The sequence below is a fragment of the Manduca sexta genome, chromosome 22 (genome assembly GCF_014839805.1).
Source record: "Manduca sexta isolate Smith_Timp_Sample1 chromosome 22, JHU_Msex_v1.0, whole genome shotgun sequence".
In the NCBI taxonomy this organism is placed as follows: domain Eukaryota; kingdom Metazoa; phylum Arthropoda; class Insecta; order Lepidoptera; family Sphingidae; genus Manduca; species Manduca sexta.
The window spans coordinates 13,598,714-13,615,732 of record NC_051136.1 but is presented as its reverse complement, the minus strand read 5'-3'; the positions used below and the strand labels follow the sequence as shown (position 1 = coordinate 13,615,732).

Genomic DNA, 17,019 nt, shown 5'->3' with positions numbered 1-17,019 from the left:
ATTAAAGGCTTTTATTATTATAAGACTGCACAAAGTGACAACGGGCATCCCCTAGAGTTTAAACATTTCTGAGATAAAAAGGATATTAAATGGAGTATTCTTTGAAGTCTTCTATCCGTTAAAAATCTAGGCAAAATTGATTTATTTTAATTGGCACGTACAAACGGACAGCTTTTTTAACGTTAGTTTAGATTTAGGAATCGTGCAAAAGTTAGGAAGAGATATTTAATTTGAAATCATAGATATACACTTCGATTACGCTTATTTATGGACATTTATCAAACAGCAACAGTAATACCTTATGACTGACTGACAATAAATATACCCATGTCTTAGATCCCATCACGCTCTTACTTCTAAATAATGAATATTATATCACCGACACCGAACGACAAAGGAAAACTGAATAATTTCCAAGTACCGTAAAGTATAAATTATAAAACCTACAATGAGCTGAGAGTGGCAGTGTGGCTGAGAATAAAACGAATCCCTCAGTAATAGAAGATCAGACACAGATGACGTGAAAAGTTCACATGGATGTGACCTTTAAAATTTTAATCCCGACTTGATATTTAAGAGAACGTGGGCCATGATATATTTTAAATATTATTTATCCGGCAATACATAATACAACCTGTAGATATATATCAAAAATAAATAAAATATATATATACCGTACTAAATAACTTTGACACAAGCCAACGGGACATCACTTACAGAATATCATGCTACCGTTTTAATCATACATAATAATATTAAATTTCATTGATGGTAGGATATGTATATCCGTCCGGATAACGACCGCATCGATAGCGGCACCCGGATAGCGAGCAAGGGATTATTGTCTCCCGCCAATCGATACTTTCTATTCTCTGGTTTGATCCTACCATCACCTCAGAATTGAAGTAACATTGGCTGCCCATGTAGTAGGGCACAGTTCGCCCCACCGGCAACATGCCTGTATCATTAACCTGGATATACCGGTCTAAAACTTGTGCCATATCGGCCAAAAGACAGTCACAAGTCATAAAAAATCGGGTTTATTTATTTATTTATTTATTTATTTATTTAAGGACCTCCAACAAAGGATACACGGCATATAATAAATACAATGTCGTAATATTGGTATAATTAACAATGTGACGTGCTTCTTCAATTAAAGGAGACCACAGCAATGCAAATTTATGTATTAATACAGCGGCAAAATAATAATATTTGTTACTAATAAAATTTAGAATAACAAACAAAAGGGATAAAACATAATAAGAAGTGACAAAACATAAAATAAAATGTGATTAATTATAATTATTAATTGTGAGTACGTAACAGTTGCAGGACTTGTTTCCTGTACTTAGAAATGTCCGTGATATCAAGGTCATGCGTTTTTGCAAGAGCATTATACTGCCTACAGAGCAGAGGGTTTTTAAATAGACACAGTCCAAACCACTTATAGTGTTGATAGCCTGATCAGAAAAACAAAAAACCTTACCATGTTGTGGTGCAATATGAAACTAATTTCTTGTACTGACACTATAAACTTTTAAACTTTTTTTATTTTCCTGATCAAGCTATAATTATAAGCTGAAAATCCGTTTTTTATATTGAGACATTCTTTTTGCCAACGTGCGTTCTGTCTCACTAACCTGTGTGTTCCTGGTGAACCCATAGCCCAGGAAGCGCTCGTCGTGCGGCGGCACCGTGTCGGGCGCCACGTAGAACGGCTCATAAAGCAGCTCGAAGTTGGTGACGTTGTGACTCACGTGAGTCTCCGCCGTCTCGTTACCGCCGCTCGCTTCCCATCTGGTGATCACGAATATGCCTTATCATTAATGTAACAAGACAGCATTTAGTATGAGAAATTAGTTCAATGGACCGTGTAAAGAGTCTTACAATACTAGCTAGGGAATATTACAAAATTTAATAAGCTATGACTATACATATGAGAATCAAACGAGCCAGCATAATTATGCTTACAGTTGAGAGGCAATCATTTTCTGTCAGGCACTATCTGGAACCTACTCCATTTATCATCGGGGCCAATGAAGTAATTTTGCCGAGTAACATTTTAAAAAATCTGGTTAGGATCATCCCGTCAGCGGTGTGTACCCTTAAATCTACCTGGCGCAATCCTAACAACTCCAGAGTTCCATGACTCTCCAATTCTCTACACTAAAGATCCTGCCACAAGCAGTGTAATCACTATCATACCACTAACCAAAATAAACTAACATAAATTGAAAAGGCACTCACTTTGTAAAATTGGATGCATACTGGTTGTAAATGAACACCTTCCTGTGAAACGGTATCGCTAGCTTGTTCCTGGACAGCCTCAACAACTCCGACTTGTTTGTGGGGAAGTTCGCGACTCTCTTGTCCAGTTCGTAGGTGGGTACTACATACGCACAGAGAGGACACTTGGGCGTTGTGGCCAGGAACTGGAAGAGAACGCAATAGGTTGTCTAAAAATTCTTGGGAAATATTAACAAAGACTTAACAATCTCGTATGCAAGATGTCATTAATTACGTCGACCTACCATCGGATTGTTTATAGCTGCAGCTAAAAAAGCTGGTGACGGTACCAGATTAAAGAAAAATGTAGCAGTGAATGCAGTCTGTTTGCTGGTTATATATCTTCATACATTCTCAGTAACAAATGCAATTAGTTGTTATGCGGGGATTTGTTATTTAAATTTCTGTGTGATCTTGCTACAGTTTATGGACAACACTTAAAGTAACTCGCTGATCATTCTCCATTTTTATACTTACTACTACAATACACACCTTATTCAAAGCTTCCGCCATACCCCTAGAGGGAACAATATCCACATCTACCAGGAACACGTAGGGTGTCTGGCAGCTCTTCCTAGCCTGATTCCTCAAGTGGTTCTGAGGGTACGGGTGCCTTGCCCTCCATGCGACAGTATCAGCCCTCCTCTCTCCAGGTGGCAGAGGCTTAGCATCACAATCCCTGGCCCAACTCGGCATAGAACCCTGTACGCCCGGCTTCTCGCCAGGCATCGTGACATGCAAAGCCAACCGGGAGTATATCTCAGGCTGGCAGCGGAACAGCCACGTGGCGAAAGCACGTAAAAGCCTTAATTCATCACCGGCGACGAAGACCGCAACTGATATAGGACCAGTCCAGTGAGCAGCTATCCTTAGCAACTCGTGGAGTCGTTCTATAGAGCTTTGTGTTGCCAGACACACACGATGACTCCCTGACGCCTCTGTATATAGCTCCCCGACTGCCGTATAGTCGAAGAGTTTGTAAGATCTGGAACCATCCCATCTTCCGAGCTTGAGGTCCATTTTGGCGATAGGGTCATCGTCTACTGCGGCGTTAGGGGCGGTGTCCACGCACGGCTCGCAGGTGGGGGGGTCAGTGGATGGCGGCGGCGTGTGGAGAGGACATGAGGGAGGGTGCAAGAGCCACATATTGGCAGCTGCGTTATACAGCACCAGGACTACAGCTGTTATCGTCACTACGCTCCATTGGCATCGCCATGTCCACTGAAAGGAATAAAAAACGGCAATTTAGAAACAAAGTTTAAATACGTTCAGAAAATGTATAGGTTTTAAGAATTAGAACCAACAGTTTTATAATATTGTTTTTCTTTCATAACTTTGATATAAAACTTTTGTCCCGTGAAAAATAGAACTAGCATTCCTTGATTCATTGAACCTTTAAAAAAATAACAAGGATGTTTAATAACATGTTGACAACCATGACAAAGGTCAGTTGACAACTTTATTGTAAATTCATCTAAAGCCATAAACTAAACACTACAGAAGTTAGTCAGAGAATAAAAAGAATGTATAGGCTTATTAATAAATGTGTAGTAAGCATTGGTAGTAAGTAATAATTACTTACAATTCTGTCTCTCCGAAATTTGATGCCGGATTTTTGAATATTTGTGTAAACCATTCTGTCATGCCTTTAGCGTGACATCAACTGAACTGGACTCGCATACTCGACGTGGTTCCAATTAATTGCGTCCTGCAATATAAACCTATAGATAAATGAACGCAATTAATATTTCACTGAGTGCATCAGACATATTAATTCTGGTTTTATGTTATTGTAGTATAATATTGTGTAAAAGATTTTTTAAGTATATTATAATAACTAAAGTACCCGTGCTGATCCTCAGCAGTTGGATGTATTCACCTCTTCCCTCCAAGTTTTAACGGCAAATTTTTATTGAAAGGGCTTTTTTCAGTGATTTTCCTCTATAGTATCTCAATTAGAACCGGGGATATAGAGAAAGAAAGCTATAAAAACCATAGTAAATGTACAGGAGTATATCGCGTTTGAGTATAACTTGAGAAGGGTGAAAGTTAAGTGATTTTACAATAATAACAATACTTGATCACAAATCTATGCGCAACAAACATAATTACGCAAATCAGTTGGATAGAACAGCCGAGCGGACGCGTATTTCATTCTTAGATACATTATAGAGAGGTATTCAGTACCTAACTAAGGAATTCTCTATATGGTATTATATTTAAGGTAAGGTAAGTAGTATTTTCATAAACGACTAGCGTATACAACAGTGGCGAAGAGTGAAATTTTCCGAAAGAGAAGCTGATACAACATATATATGCATAAATGCGGTCTGCAAATCATTCTAATGATAATTAGATTTTACATAAATTACGCAAGGAAAGGTAGGAATCAGGTTATACGGATTCTTCGTCACTGGTATACAGTGACCGCACCATAGTGGATCTTCTGACTATTTATCTCAAGATTTGAAAATTAGCTATATGGATCCAGCGGAATGATACACATCGATGGCCTTATAAAACGTGTGGGATAATTATTATTTTTTTATTTACTTATTTGTTTAGGGTTTTTGTCCACAACAACATTTAACATACCAACCCTATTGTGCAATAATTTTTAAAACACACCTCTGTCTTTTCAAAAACATGCAGAACAATAATTATCATTTTTAATTGTCCCTTCAAAGGACAAGAAGAAACATGCATCGTTAATTTCGGACAACTTTTTGTAATAATTGCAAATGCATTACCTGGAGATTGAACAGGAATACATAACACACTTTTAATTAACCAATACCTACCGTATATTTTTGTTTAACTGCCTCAATCACTAAGTTCGAATCAATGAAATTATATGTTACTAGAACCTCACGTGTGGCCTGTTGGAAATCTAATCCCTAATAATCATAAAAATACATTCAAATTATATTTATATTTTCATAACGATAGCATCTAGATTCTATAAAACCACAATGTCCGTTAATTGCATGTTATTACAAAACTTTGTTTGATTATTTTTATATCGGGGTTTTTATCGTCCTACAATTAGGTTATGATCACGCTTGTTACACATAATAGTAGGTAGAGACTGTGGAGTACCATTTAACACGATCTTAACTTATAACTGTTGTGGGAGGAGACAGCCTCAGTGGCGAAGTTTATTGCGTGCGCGCTACGCGCACGCGCGCTGAAGTTTGCCTGAAGTCTGATTTTAAGTTTTCTACTCAGTAACAATCGGTTTTTGAATTCTGCCGGTAATTGGCAATAGACCCGCTCCCTATTACATGAAACCTAACGTAGCTGGCGGAATGTAGGTGTGTTGCATCTGAACATACCTCATGAAAGGGGAAAAAGTTACATTTCCTGCGTTTCTTTTTAAGTTCTACACTTAAATAGGTCTTCTGTGAAACGTGAACAGGTAATAAACGCATTAAAGACTTTTAAGCCAATCTTACAGACCGCATAAATCTATAAACTTTACGAAACAAGTTCCTACAACCGAGCAGATTTAAGGTTGCCAAATTTGCTTATCATAGAGGTATATAGAATACCTCGAGTAAATCCAGATACCAAGCATAGTTCTCACGATTATACCCTACCTACATACAAATTGGTCCTTGATTATATTTACAAATGAGTAATGACCCTTTGTTACGACAAAACTACAGGACAATACTACGAGATACACATCGTAGAACGTTGCGTGTTCAATATTTTCTTTTATGAATACATTATTATGAATAATTACTCTGAAAGCTATTAAACTCCTTTTATGCTACTACAAATTATGGACGGTATGTTGTGGCCTTTTTAAGCAGAGGGACAAGAGTTTTTTAAACATAGCAAAGAGACCCCGCAGTACCTGATGGTAAGTGGAGTATCGACTAACCAGAGATTTATATGTCTCGGGTTGGATAGTCATAATCCTTCTAATGTAAACCCAGCAGTACTAGATTTGTTAATAGGCCGTAAGCCGCGGGTCTAGTAGTGGTAGCGTAGTATGTATGTACAGATTTCTCATCAAAAGTATTCACAAATTATACCCATGAATATTACTAGGCGGATACTGTGGTAGGATAACATTTTTTATCTACGTTACGTATCCGTTACCAGCGCCGAAACATGCATTTAGGTATTACGAAATTAGCGGTCTAGACCGTCACTCCGACCATATCTTCACCCCTTATCCATGAGGGATAGGGGCATGAGTCGTTACATACTTCGTCGAGTTTATATTAATGTGATAAAGTTCATTACCATATCTGGCATAAATTCCTAACACAATTAGTACCTAGGAATCAAACTCTGAACCTCACGGTCTAGACCAAGTACATCATCAATGGATTAATGAAGCGAGAAAATCAGGTAGATTTACCCTATTTTTGGAAACCGCAGGGTGCACTTGTGTTTTCAACCCGTTTATTTTTCGCAAGTAAAAACGCGTTATTGCTACCACTACTGCGGGTGAGTGAAACAGTTATGTTGGTTTCATCGATCTGACCACCGAATGTCGACACTCCATCGAGTCTACTGAGTGATATAGCGAATGAACTGAGTCCCTAACACTGTGTAGCAGTGGCGAAGAAACCATATAACCCGATTCCTGACAGCTCTCCTTTATGTAGAATTTATGTAGAATCTAAATATCATCAAAGAGATTATAGACCGCATTAATTTCTTTAAGCTTTATATACAGTAAATGTATACAGGTAGACTTAACTCCTGAAGCATTTCCTAACAGTCAACCTTTGGGTGATGCAGAGATGAGACAATGCGGGTGTAAGTAGGTATATAAATAAGACAATACATCTGTTTTATAAAACATGCATTCTACATAAATACAGATATAAAAGCATTTATATATATTAATACCTATATGTTGTGTCGGTTTCTCTTTCGGAAAATATCACCTTTCGCCACTGCTTAGAGTACACTCTAAGTTAGCATACCAATCAAAATACGCGATGGCCTTCTTCGGCCTATACGTGACAGCTCCGGGGTATCTATGCACACTACAAAATCCGGACCTTACAGAAACCAACGCGCTACGTGCAGAAGAGAGTTCAAGAGCAACCATCACATAAATTACTTATATGCAAATAAATTAAACGCTTGTAAATCAAAATATAGTAATATTTGTTATTATTTACATTAATGTTTGGAAATATGTGCAGAAAATGGCTGGGTTAACATAACTCCGTAGTGTATTATACATTGTATTTATGTCATTGGAGAAAAATATAGTAAATAAAATCCCTAGGTACTAGTGGCAATGGGCCCATATAACACGATTCCTGCTGGTTTTGCTATAAGTAGAATTTATGTAGAATCTAATTATAATCAAAACGATTTGTAGACAGCATTCATGCATATTAGTACCTATATGTGTTGTCGGGTTTTCTTCCGGTAAATTTTACCTTTCTCCGTTGATAGATACATATATCTTAGACCCTAACGATTTGTAGGTGTTATTAAATTGATCTAAGTTGGATATGCGAGACGAATTCTTACTGATATAAACACGAATGTGTAAAGTTTTGTCCTTTTAAACCGATACGGAAGGATTCGACATATTTTGCATAGCGATCGTTCATAAATTGTGGAGTATCATATTTTTGATCCTGCAGAATTGCACAATTCCTGAGGAAGTGTATTTCATAAAAATATTTTAACATGTATAACGGATAAAATCTAGTATATTTAATACGATTTTATTATACATACAGGTGATAAGAGACTGATTAAATGTTCGAATATAAAACATGCGATTATTTGCAAATTATTATAACGCTCTTATCAAAACAAACGCGTTTCAAATTTTACTACAATTGCAGTATTAGAAAATCTAATATTCATACCTAAATGCAGTTTGGTGCTGTTTGCGAAATATTTTCGAGGTTAACCATGACTTTCTTTAATTCCACAACATTGGTCTCACAGAGGCAGTGTCATAACACTTTGGTTAATAACAAACCGTTTATAACACTATTTGTCACTTGTTTATTAAATGTAAATAAAAAAACAGTGGCCAGAGGGCGGCGGAGGGTCGCAGGGCGCATGACACTGTTCAAGACCTGCGCAGTAGAGCTAAGATTCCCGCATACAAGGGTTTCTCATGACTTAGTAATTGTGTCATTCTTTTTTAAGGTCATGGCTGTTCATGAAAGTATGATAGCATCGGGATAAATAGAACTCAACGGGTGAAGAAAGGAATTTAGATTGAATTTATTATTGGATGAAGGAGCTCGGTAATGTAAATATTGAACATGTAGAGCGTTTGTACCTACATAGATATAATTTAGTTGCGTTTAGGAGGAATAATCTAATGTAAATTTTGTTTCTTAATAAGTAAATAATAAGGGTAACTTTGTTTCCTCAAGAAAACCTTCACCAATCGATCATGAACTTGATAGAATAAACCTTCATAAATACAAATTTAAAATCTATTTCAAACAAAGTTGCCCAATTAACTAAACTTACCTAACTTATTAGTAGATATTAATGTGGTATAATTTAGTAAAAAATAAACAAAACATTAATCAGTTAATCTCTAAGAGTTAATGGACTGACTAAAATGGATATTTTTAGATTCTAATATGGCTCTATAGTTTAAGTTGGTAATTTCCATCGTTACCAAATAAATTACATTTATTTAAGTACCTACCTACTTTATTTCACTTCACTACACCTCTATACATTATCACTGAAACTATATTAAAAAATCTGTATTCTTAAACATATTAACATGCAAATCCGATAAACATTTGAAACAGAATGAAACATAAATCCGGTGTATCATGTTTACTAAATAACGGCTCGATTAGCGTATATGTCACAAACATAGTGTGATATTGGTGACGTCATCAATGGATAGCGGGTTCGACGTCCAATTTGGGCAAAGTGCATGAGACGATTTTTCTTAGGTTCATATTACTACATCAATAATTGAGTGGAAGCGTATTTGGGTTCTAAACCGAGAAGTCGTTAATTTGGTTTCTGTGGCTATAATTCGTAAAGGTTTTCAGGAATTCCTGTAGTGGGACCTATTTATTTTTTTACTTTAAAGCGCTCATCGTATTAACACAATATGATACAAAATTCGAAAATTTGTGAAAATGCGTTCCATGACGAACATGTCGATACTCATTGAGGACTCAGTACTTTTAAGTTTTGACTTACCATCTACCATTGGTCGTTTGCTCCTTCAACTATAATATAATTTGTGATAAAATCATATTTTCAAATTGCGTAGGTACCTACAGCAAAAAGGCAAATAACCTGCTTACAATTAACAGTTAAATGCTAGCTGCATTTTAATCGTAAACTACTTACTAAAGACAAAAAAAAACATTTAATCACACATTTATACAAATGAAATAATTTCTTGATTTCTCCTTATAAACCAACAAACGGTACTATATTATAATAATAGGGACTGAAATACATATTTTCCGATAAGCGTAGTTATCGCTAAAGCTAATTAACACTATCCAATAAATTATGTCGCTGTAATTAATACAATAGCAATATTACAACATCGACATGCATTATAATATTATGTAAGGTTATTGGTTTCATTAATTTTTTTTTTAATTATGTTATCGCAACTACTTATCGTTTGAAAAAACTTATAAATTACATAATTCTAAATATTTCTTTCTTTTGTATATATTAATAAAGTTTCAATTTTTTTTTAACTTATTAACATAAATACATAACATCACGCATTTATCCCCGAAGGGGTATGCAGAGGCGCAACTAGGGCACCCACTTTTCGCCAAGTATGTTCCGTCCCATGATGTGATAAGGGGCGAGCCTATCGCCATATCGGGCACAAATTCCAGACTCCGGGCTGATACTGAGCAGAAAAACTCAAATATCACTTTGCCCGATCCGGGATTCGAACCCAGGACCTCAGAGCGCTATTGTACCGGACATGCAATACAACTACGCCACCGAGGCAGTTTAACTTATTAAGGTTTATATTATTTAGCTACAAAATTATATCATCATCATAATAAAACAAAAGTACAGAACACGGTGTGTTTGTATCTTTACAAGATCAGTAATTTAAAAATGGGGTGACTAACAGGACCTTCAAAGTAGCCGCGCGACTTTTTAAATCCATAAGAAATTGCAAGAACATAAACAACCCTAAAATAAAAGATCTATGGACGCCTTCGATTTGCCGCCATGTGGCACGTGGCTGCAGCGCGAGAACCTGGCGGGAAGGAGCCTTGAGGAAGAATAGGTAATAGAACACAAAGCAGCGATCTTTAGAATTATTTTCTTTTCGTCTGTCTATCTGTTAGTTTGTAAGCAAATTTCTGTGAAACTCTTATACGGATTCTAATATAGTTTTCGGACATCGGGAACAGAGCAAAGGCTTTGCATCATCAAAATTTGATATCGTAACAAAGTTAACAACGCGTAAGAAGTCCCGGGCACGGCTAAGCTTAGTAATTATTTTATTTCATAAGGTCCTATACAGCTCATAAATCTTACTAAAACAGGTTAATGTGGAATAATAAAGTTTATTCTTACAACTGATAACGTACGCCATAAATAAATTTTAAAAAGTTTTTATTCTTACAATACAATAAACTGAAAAAAATATGTTAATTATTATTTATAAATAAGAAGGGTTTTGACCTCCAGCCAACTCCGTGAATTTTTAACAAATACACATTATTTATTTAGATAGTAGATACACAATAAGGGGCGGCAACGACTAAATACATAAAGCAGCTGACTGGGCTTTGTGGCGTACCTTGGGCCTATGTCCAGCAGTGGACTGCATCAAGATGCTGATGATGATGATGATGATGACACACCATGACAAGCAAAGAATAGAAAAATATATTTTATACGTATGTACATGGTTACAATGACATTTTACAAATAGACGCGTTATACCCTAACAAAATTGCACATAAAAACAGCGGAGTATTTACTATAGTCACAGCCCTAGCGGCTCGCATCGATACGGCCCGAGCGAGCCCGAGTGGTTCCGAATGGGCCCGAGCGTCGGCCGCCCCGTCGCCATGACAGTCGAATGAAATGCATTTATTAGTTTAAAAATAAGTTAAATAGTGTATACTTATTACTAACGTATGAAATGAAACGTTTTTTCATTCACAGTTGGAGTATAATTTTTACATCGTCTAAAAACACAGGAAGGCATTTTATTTATAAAAATACAAGAAGTTAGTAAGCCAACTAGCCGCGACAGTGGTTGGAGGTTGACTAAGTGAATGTCGGGCAGTTACCTTACTTTCGTCTTGCCAGTATTGAGCTCGGACAACGTATCTATGTAATAAAAACATCTTAGCATGGTTATGTATTCGATCGATATATTTTTATATCTAAGAACTTATTATACTTATGGATATATATTTTTTTTTCACGACATAACATTTAAATACGTATAATACTTATTACAGAATATAATCATTAAAGAAACATAATATAATGCGTCCTCTACTTCGAATAATAATTTATTCTTTTATTCCTATAGGGTTTGGTTCTTTTATTGTAAGTATGAGTAACAATTTATTGTGTGCATTAACTAAACGTAACGTCAAAAAGACATTTCTGTAATTAGTTGCTGTCAAAATAAATGCATCACGCATGTTTTGTTCAAAACTAACCTAAATGTTGTGGAATAATTCAATGATATTGCTCTAAATATTTAACATTTTGAAAAAAATAAAATAATGTTTAAAGTACCCGAGTGGGGAGATGATGTTCCAAAAGTGAAAGCTAATTTTGCAAAGAAATCTAAAGTAAGCAAATCCAATATAAAAATTAGCAGCATTTGATGTGGTTCCTTCTTATTTCAAAGCCACCAGGCTTTAATTATTATTTTTAAAGCAATTTGTTATTTCTAACAGACTGACTAGGCCACATTCATAAAATTGTCTATATGACTAACTTAAAATTGTAATGTATGTAACATTACAATTTTAAGTAAAATGAAAAAAATATTCTCTTCACCTGTACATAGGCAAAAAAAATATTTCTAAAACGTGTAAATTCTCAGTAGCTGTAATAAATGTTCAATTTTTATACAAATTAGGAATTAATGCTTGGAAAATATGAACTAAGTTATTCTCTTTACATCTTTTGTAGAAAAGTAAAAAACAAACAACCAATCCAGCTCTGACGAAACAGTCTAAAAATATCTCTGCTAGATCACCACAAAATGAGAATAAAAAGAAAAAGAAAAGAAATAAAAAACAAAAAACTGACAGTGCAGAAACATCCTCCACACCCAACAATGTGAAAGGAAATGGACCAAGATTTGTCTCCAAAAAAATAAATGGAGATGTCCCCAGGAAAGTGTTTAATAATAAAAAGAATATTTTTAATGATAGTAATAATGAACAACACCCAAATAAAACACTCAAATTAAAAAATAAATTTAACAAAAGACCTGAAACAAACATTGCTGATAAGCATAAAACTTTATCTAAAGACGGTGATGATCAGAATATACCTAAAAAGGGTAAAAAAAGAAAGAAGCGAATGTCTAAAAACAAAACTGCAGCAGAGCAGAATAGTAATGATTTAGATGAAGGGGTAAGTAATGCCAAAAAGAAAAAACTTGATGATAATTTCAAAATTGACGATCAAGAGGACTTATTATTTGCACATAATAATAAAGCTAAAAATGAAAATAAAAGGAAAAAAGATGATATAAAAGGTGTGCCAATCAAAGTAAATAAGAAGAAAGAAAAGATAAAACAGTTGTTGGAGAATCAAATGCAAAGAACCCCAATAATAACTAGTGGGAATAAGCTGAGGGATAGGATGCTGGAGAGATTAAAAGGTAACAGTTTTTATTAGAAAAATTATTTTATATGCACATTAATTTGTGTTGTTTGCCATATTTTATTAATTATATAAATATTTGTTTTGAATTTATACATTATGAAGCCAAGTTTCTTTAATTTTTTAATACCAGTTGGGAGATTTTATTATTTTTCTCATTACACCTATGTATAAATTACAACAATATTAATTATGTACAGTCAGCAACAGAAGTCGTTGAACATAATTTGTTTCCAATATTTCCTAATCATTACCATTTACCATAAGTTGCTGATCAATTGAAATACAAAACAACTTGTCATAATTGAACTACAAAAGTAGTTGAACGCCGTCAAACCATTAACTGCTAAACATTACTAGCGACAATTTTTTATGATCTGTAATAAATACAAATGTGGCTGAAATTTGCAAATTCTTTGTTTTATATACAAGCTTTTTTTCCTATTCGTTAAATTGAACCCATCCAGCTTCAAGACACCAATCTCGTGAAGCGCAGCGCACCGCGTTTTTTACTATCAAAACATTGCCGAATAAATACAACAGTCCAGAATGTTAATTAAATTGTTATTTTATAACATACTAGCTTTGGCTCACTACTTGCCCACGTGAAAAAGTTTTTCAAAGATAAAAGTCGTGCTTTATATTTACCCTGGATAGAAAGTAGTGTATAGGGCTTAAGAGTAATGTAGCTTCCTATTAGTGAAATATTTTCAAAATCGGTTAAGTAGTTCCTGAGTTTAGCGCATTCAAACAAACTCTTCAGGTTTATATAATACTATATATTGAAGTTAATAGTCAGAATTATAAATTTTTAAGTATGGACAAAACATCATAATATATTAGAAAGTAATATTATAACATTAATAGGAATAGGTTAGTTACATTTTAAACATTCTATTTTATAGAGCACTGGCAGGTTTAAGAAACAAATGTGTAAATTCAAAATTATTCTGACAGGAGATTCTCCTCGAAGGATTCAACGTAAACGTCAGTTTCTTGTTCATATTTTTTTCAGCCAACCCTTTATTTTGGAAAAAATAACTAGTCCGCCATCCTGGGCCGTCCGTCATATTGAATTTAGAAGGACGTCACTTAGTTCACCATGCATTATCATCCAAACTAAATGTATAATATTTTATCCCAATAGGTTGAGGAAAAAATCGCTTAAAAATCATTTGCAAGATTTGACCCAAACATACATACATACATACATACGCACATACATGCATACATACGCAGATGCATAAATATATACAAACTTTGCATCGTAAATAAAAGCTTGTAATTAAACAAAACGATGTTAAAAAAGTAATACTACTGTACTAATAATAATACTAATGTACTAGCTTTTGCCCGCGGCTCCGCCCGCGTTATAAAGTTTTTCGGGCTAAAGTTTTCCCTTATAAAAGTCACGCTATATATTTACCCGTGAGCCTATGTTCTTCCCAGGGTCTCAAACTGTCTCCATACCTAATTTCATCTTAATACGTTGGGTAGTTTTTGAGTTTAACACGTTCAGGCAGACAGATGCAGCGGGGGACTTTGTTTTATAATATATTTTTGTAGAAATTTTTAAGAGGAACAATCCCGTCATACTTCGTTGTTGCATAACTTTAACCGTTTACGCAGCGCACGCAACAGAAGCTCTCAAAACTAATAAATTTTCCCCGTTTTTGCAACATGTTTCATTACTGCTCCGCTCCTATTGGTCATAGCGTGATGATGTATAGCCTATAGCACTCCACAATCAAAAGGCTATTCAACACAAGAAATATTTTTTCAGGTCGAACCGGTAATTCCTGAGATTAGCCATTACTGCTCCGCTCCTATTGGATATAGTGTGATGATATATAGCCTATAGCACTCCACAATCAAAAGGCTATTCAACACAAGAAATATTTTTTCAGGTCGAACCGGTAATTCCTGAGATTAGCCATTACTGCTCCGCTCCTATTGGATATAGCGTGATGATATATAGCCTATAGCACTCCACAAACAAAGGGTTATCCAACACAAAAATATTTTTTCAGTCTGAACCGGTAGTTCCTGAGATTAGCGCGTTCAAACAAACAAACAAACTCTTCAGCTTTATATAATAGTATAGAAATATAGATTCAATAATGAGATTCATCAACTAATGCATTGTCAAGTTATAAAACTCACAAATAAAATGTTTAGCGACTTTTGTAACATTGAAATGATAACCTTAATCTGTACTCTTCTTTGGTAAGTGGTTTATGGTCCGTTTCAATGTTCAAGTGTTTTGTAAATTAGTATTTGTTCATCGACTTTTGTTGCTGACCGTACTAGAAATATGCCTAACCACTGAAAACCTTAAAACTAATTTATAAAAAATAGGATTTCTTTTGGTGTAAAATTTAGCAATATTTACTAGTTTGAAAACAGCATACATACCATAATCTAATATGAAACATATTTTGATAACTCAAAATGAATTTCAGCTGCTCAATTCAGATATATCAACGAGAAGCTGTATACATCATCAGGGTCAGATGCGCAGCAACTCTTCCAGAATGATCCGGCAGCATTCCAGACATACCATGAGGGTTACCAGCAACAAGTCAAGAAGTGGCCCGTGAATCCCTTGAATCTTATTGTTCAGAGGATTCAGAAAATGTGAGTTAAAACAATTTACAATGACATAACACTACTTTATGAGTATGCTACAAATCTTATACCAAATACTTCTGTAATTTTGTATAGTATACCATTTTCTTTGTCAAGTCTGTCTTGTAAGATAGATTATAGTCTCCTGGCTTATCTATTTGTCTATCGTATCCCACCTCATTGTGGAGTAAATGCTATTTTCTTCAGTGAGCCATGATGTAAGACAATGTATCTTAGATATAACCTACCGATAACCAACCTCCTTCTGGGTGATACAATCCCGAGTTAATCATATTATGAATAATAATATTTATTGTAACTTTACCAGCTAATTCTAGCTATTCAACACTCGTTTACAAATTGCCTTACAGGCCCAAGACGCACCAAATAGCAGACATGGGTTGCGGGGAGGCAGCATTATCCAAGCGCATACCACATAAGGTACGCTCCTTTGACCTGGTGGCCACGTCGTCGGCGGTGGAGGTGTGCGATATAGCGCATACGCCGCTGCTTGCCGCATCCATGGACGTAGCGGTGTACTGCCTCGCACTGATGGGCACTGACCTTACCCAGTACTTGGTTGAGGCTAATCGGGTGTTGAAAATTGGGTGAGTATTTTAGTCAGTTATTTTATTGAACTTGGTTCTCTAAAGGAACTCGTTTAGAATGCACAAAAGCAACTGCTTTTGTACATTCTAAAAAATGTATTTTTTGTATACATTTGTAAATTGCGTGCAGACTCTATTGTATTCTGATTTGAATATTGTAGCCAATATTATTAGTGGACATTAGAAAACTTACCATCTTATGTCCGCTCATGAACAATGTTTTGCTTTAAAAAATCTTAGATGTTTTTTTTGTTTTTGGACGTCACTCGACGCGCAACTTCAGACGAATAACTTTTTGTTGTTCTGAATAAAAAAATATGTTCATTTTCTTCCAGCGGTTACCTACTGATAGCAGAAGTGGAGAGCAGGTTCAATAAAGTTGAGGATTTCACTAAGGAGGTGGAGCGGCTTGGTTTCAAACTGAAGAATTTAGATAAGACTCACCAAGTGTTCTTCTTCATGGAGTTCACTAAAATCAGAGAACCACCAGCAAAGAAATCTAAACTGCCTGTATTGACTCTCAAGCCTTGCTTGTATAAGAGAAGATGAATAAATAATTTATTTTATATATTTTTAATTTTTTATTTCACTTACTTTCCTTCCCACACACATGACCATGATAGAACATACCACATTCTTTTATAAATGGCTTTAATAAAAA

At 35.1% G+C, this 17,019-nt stretch overlaps 2 protein-coding genes across 7 annotated transcripts in view; one reads left to right on the top strand and one right to left on the bottom strand.

Annotated features, from left to right (window-relative positions):
* Window positions 1-9,669, bottom strand: part of LOC115441994 (beta-1,4-glucuronyltransferase 1) — a 29,962-nt gene extending 20,293 nt beyond the window's left edge. Inside the window, exons 1-5 of one of the 6 annotated variants that reach the window (XM_030166937.2) lie at window positions 9,469-9,669; window positions 3,872-3,997; window positions 2,782-3,510; window positions 2,251-2,435; window positions 1,644-1,800 (exon numbers count right to left, since the gene is read on the bottom strand). In XM_030166937.2, coding sequence (XP_030022797.1) covers window positions 1,644-1,800; window positions 2,251-2,435; window positions 2,782-3,510; window positions 3,872-3,925 — 1,125 coding nt within the window. In that variant the 5' untranslated portion in view covers window positions 3,926-3,997; window positions 9,469-9,669. Of the gene's footprint in view, window positions 1-1,643; window positions 1,801-2,250; window positions 2,436-2,781; window positions 3,511-3,871; window positions 4,011-5,039; window positions 5,405-8,147; window positions 8,363-8,953; window positions 9,065-9,468 lie in introns of those variants that run through there. The other 5 variants (XM_030166933.2, XM_030166935.2, XM_030166936.2 and 2 more) reach the window with 5 other exon arrangements.
* A 2,205-nt stretch (window positions 9,670-11,874) lies between these two features.
* Window positions 11,875-16,928, top strand: LOC115442001 (ribosomal RNA-processing protein 8). The gene is made up of 5 exons (XM_030166946.1): window positions 11,875-12,074; window positions 12,421-13,120; window positions 15,585-15,759; window positions 16,122-16,358; window positions 16,694-16,928. The coding sequence occupies exons 1-5, from the start codon at window positions 12,006-12,008 to the stop codon at window positions 16,905-16,907; spliced, it is 1,395 nt and encodes a 464-aa protein (XP_030022806.1). The 5' UTR covers window positions 11,875-12,005; the 3' UTR covers window positions 16,908-16,928.
* The last annotated feature ends 91 nt before the right edge of the window (window positions 16,929-17,019 follow it).

Bases quoted from the DNA above. Each gene is read 5' to 3' on its own strand.
- LOC115442001 (XM_030166946.1), top strand. From the start codon at position 12,006: ATGTTTAAAGTACCCGAGTGGGGAGATGATGTTCCAAAAGTGAAAGCT. The intron at 13,121-15,584 runs GTAACAGTTTTT...AATGAATTTCAG, and splicing joins GATGCTGGAGAGATTAAAAG to CTGCTCAATTCAGATATATC. The intron at 15,760-16,121 runs GTGAGTTAAAAC...ATTGCCTTACAG, and splicing joins GTTCAGAGGATTCAGAAAAT to GCCCAAGACGCACCAAATAG.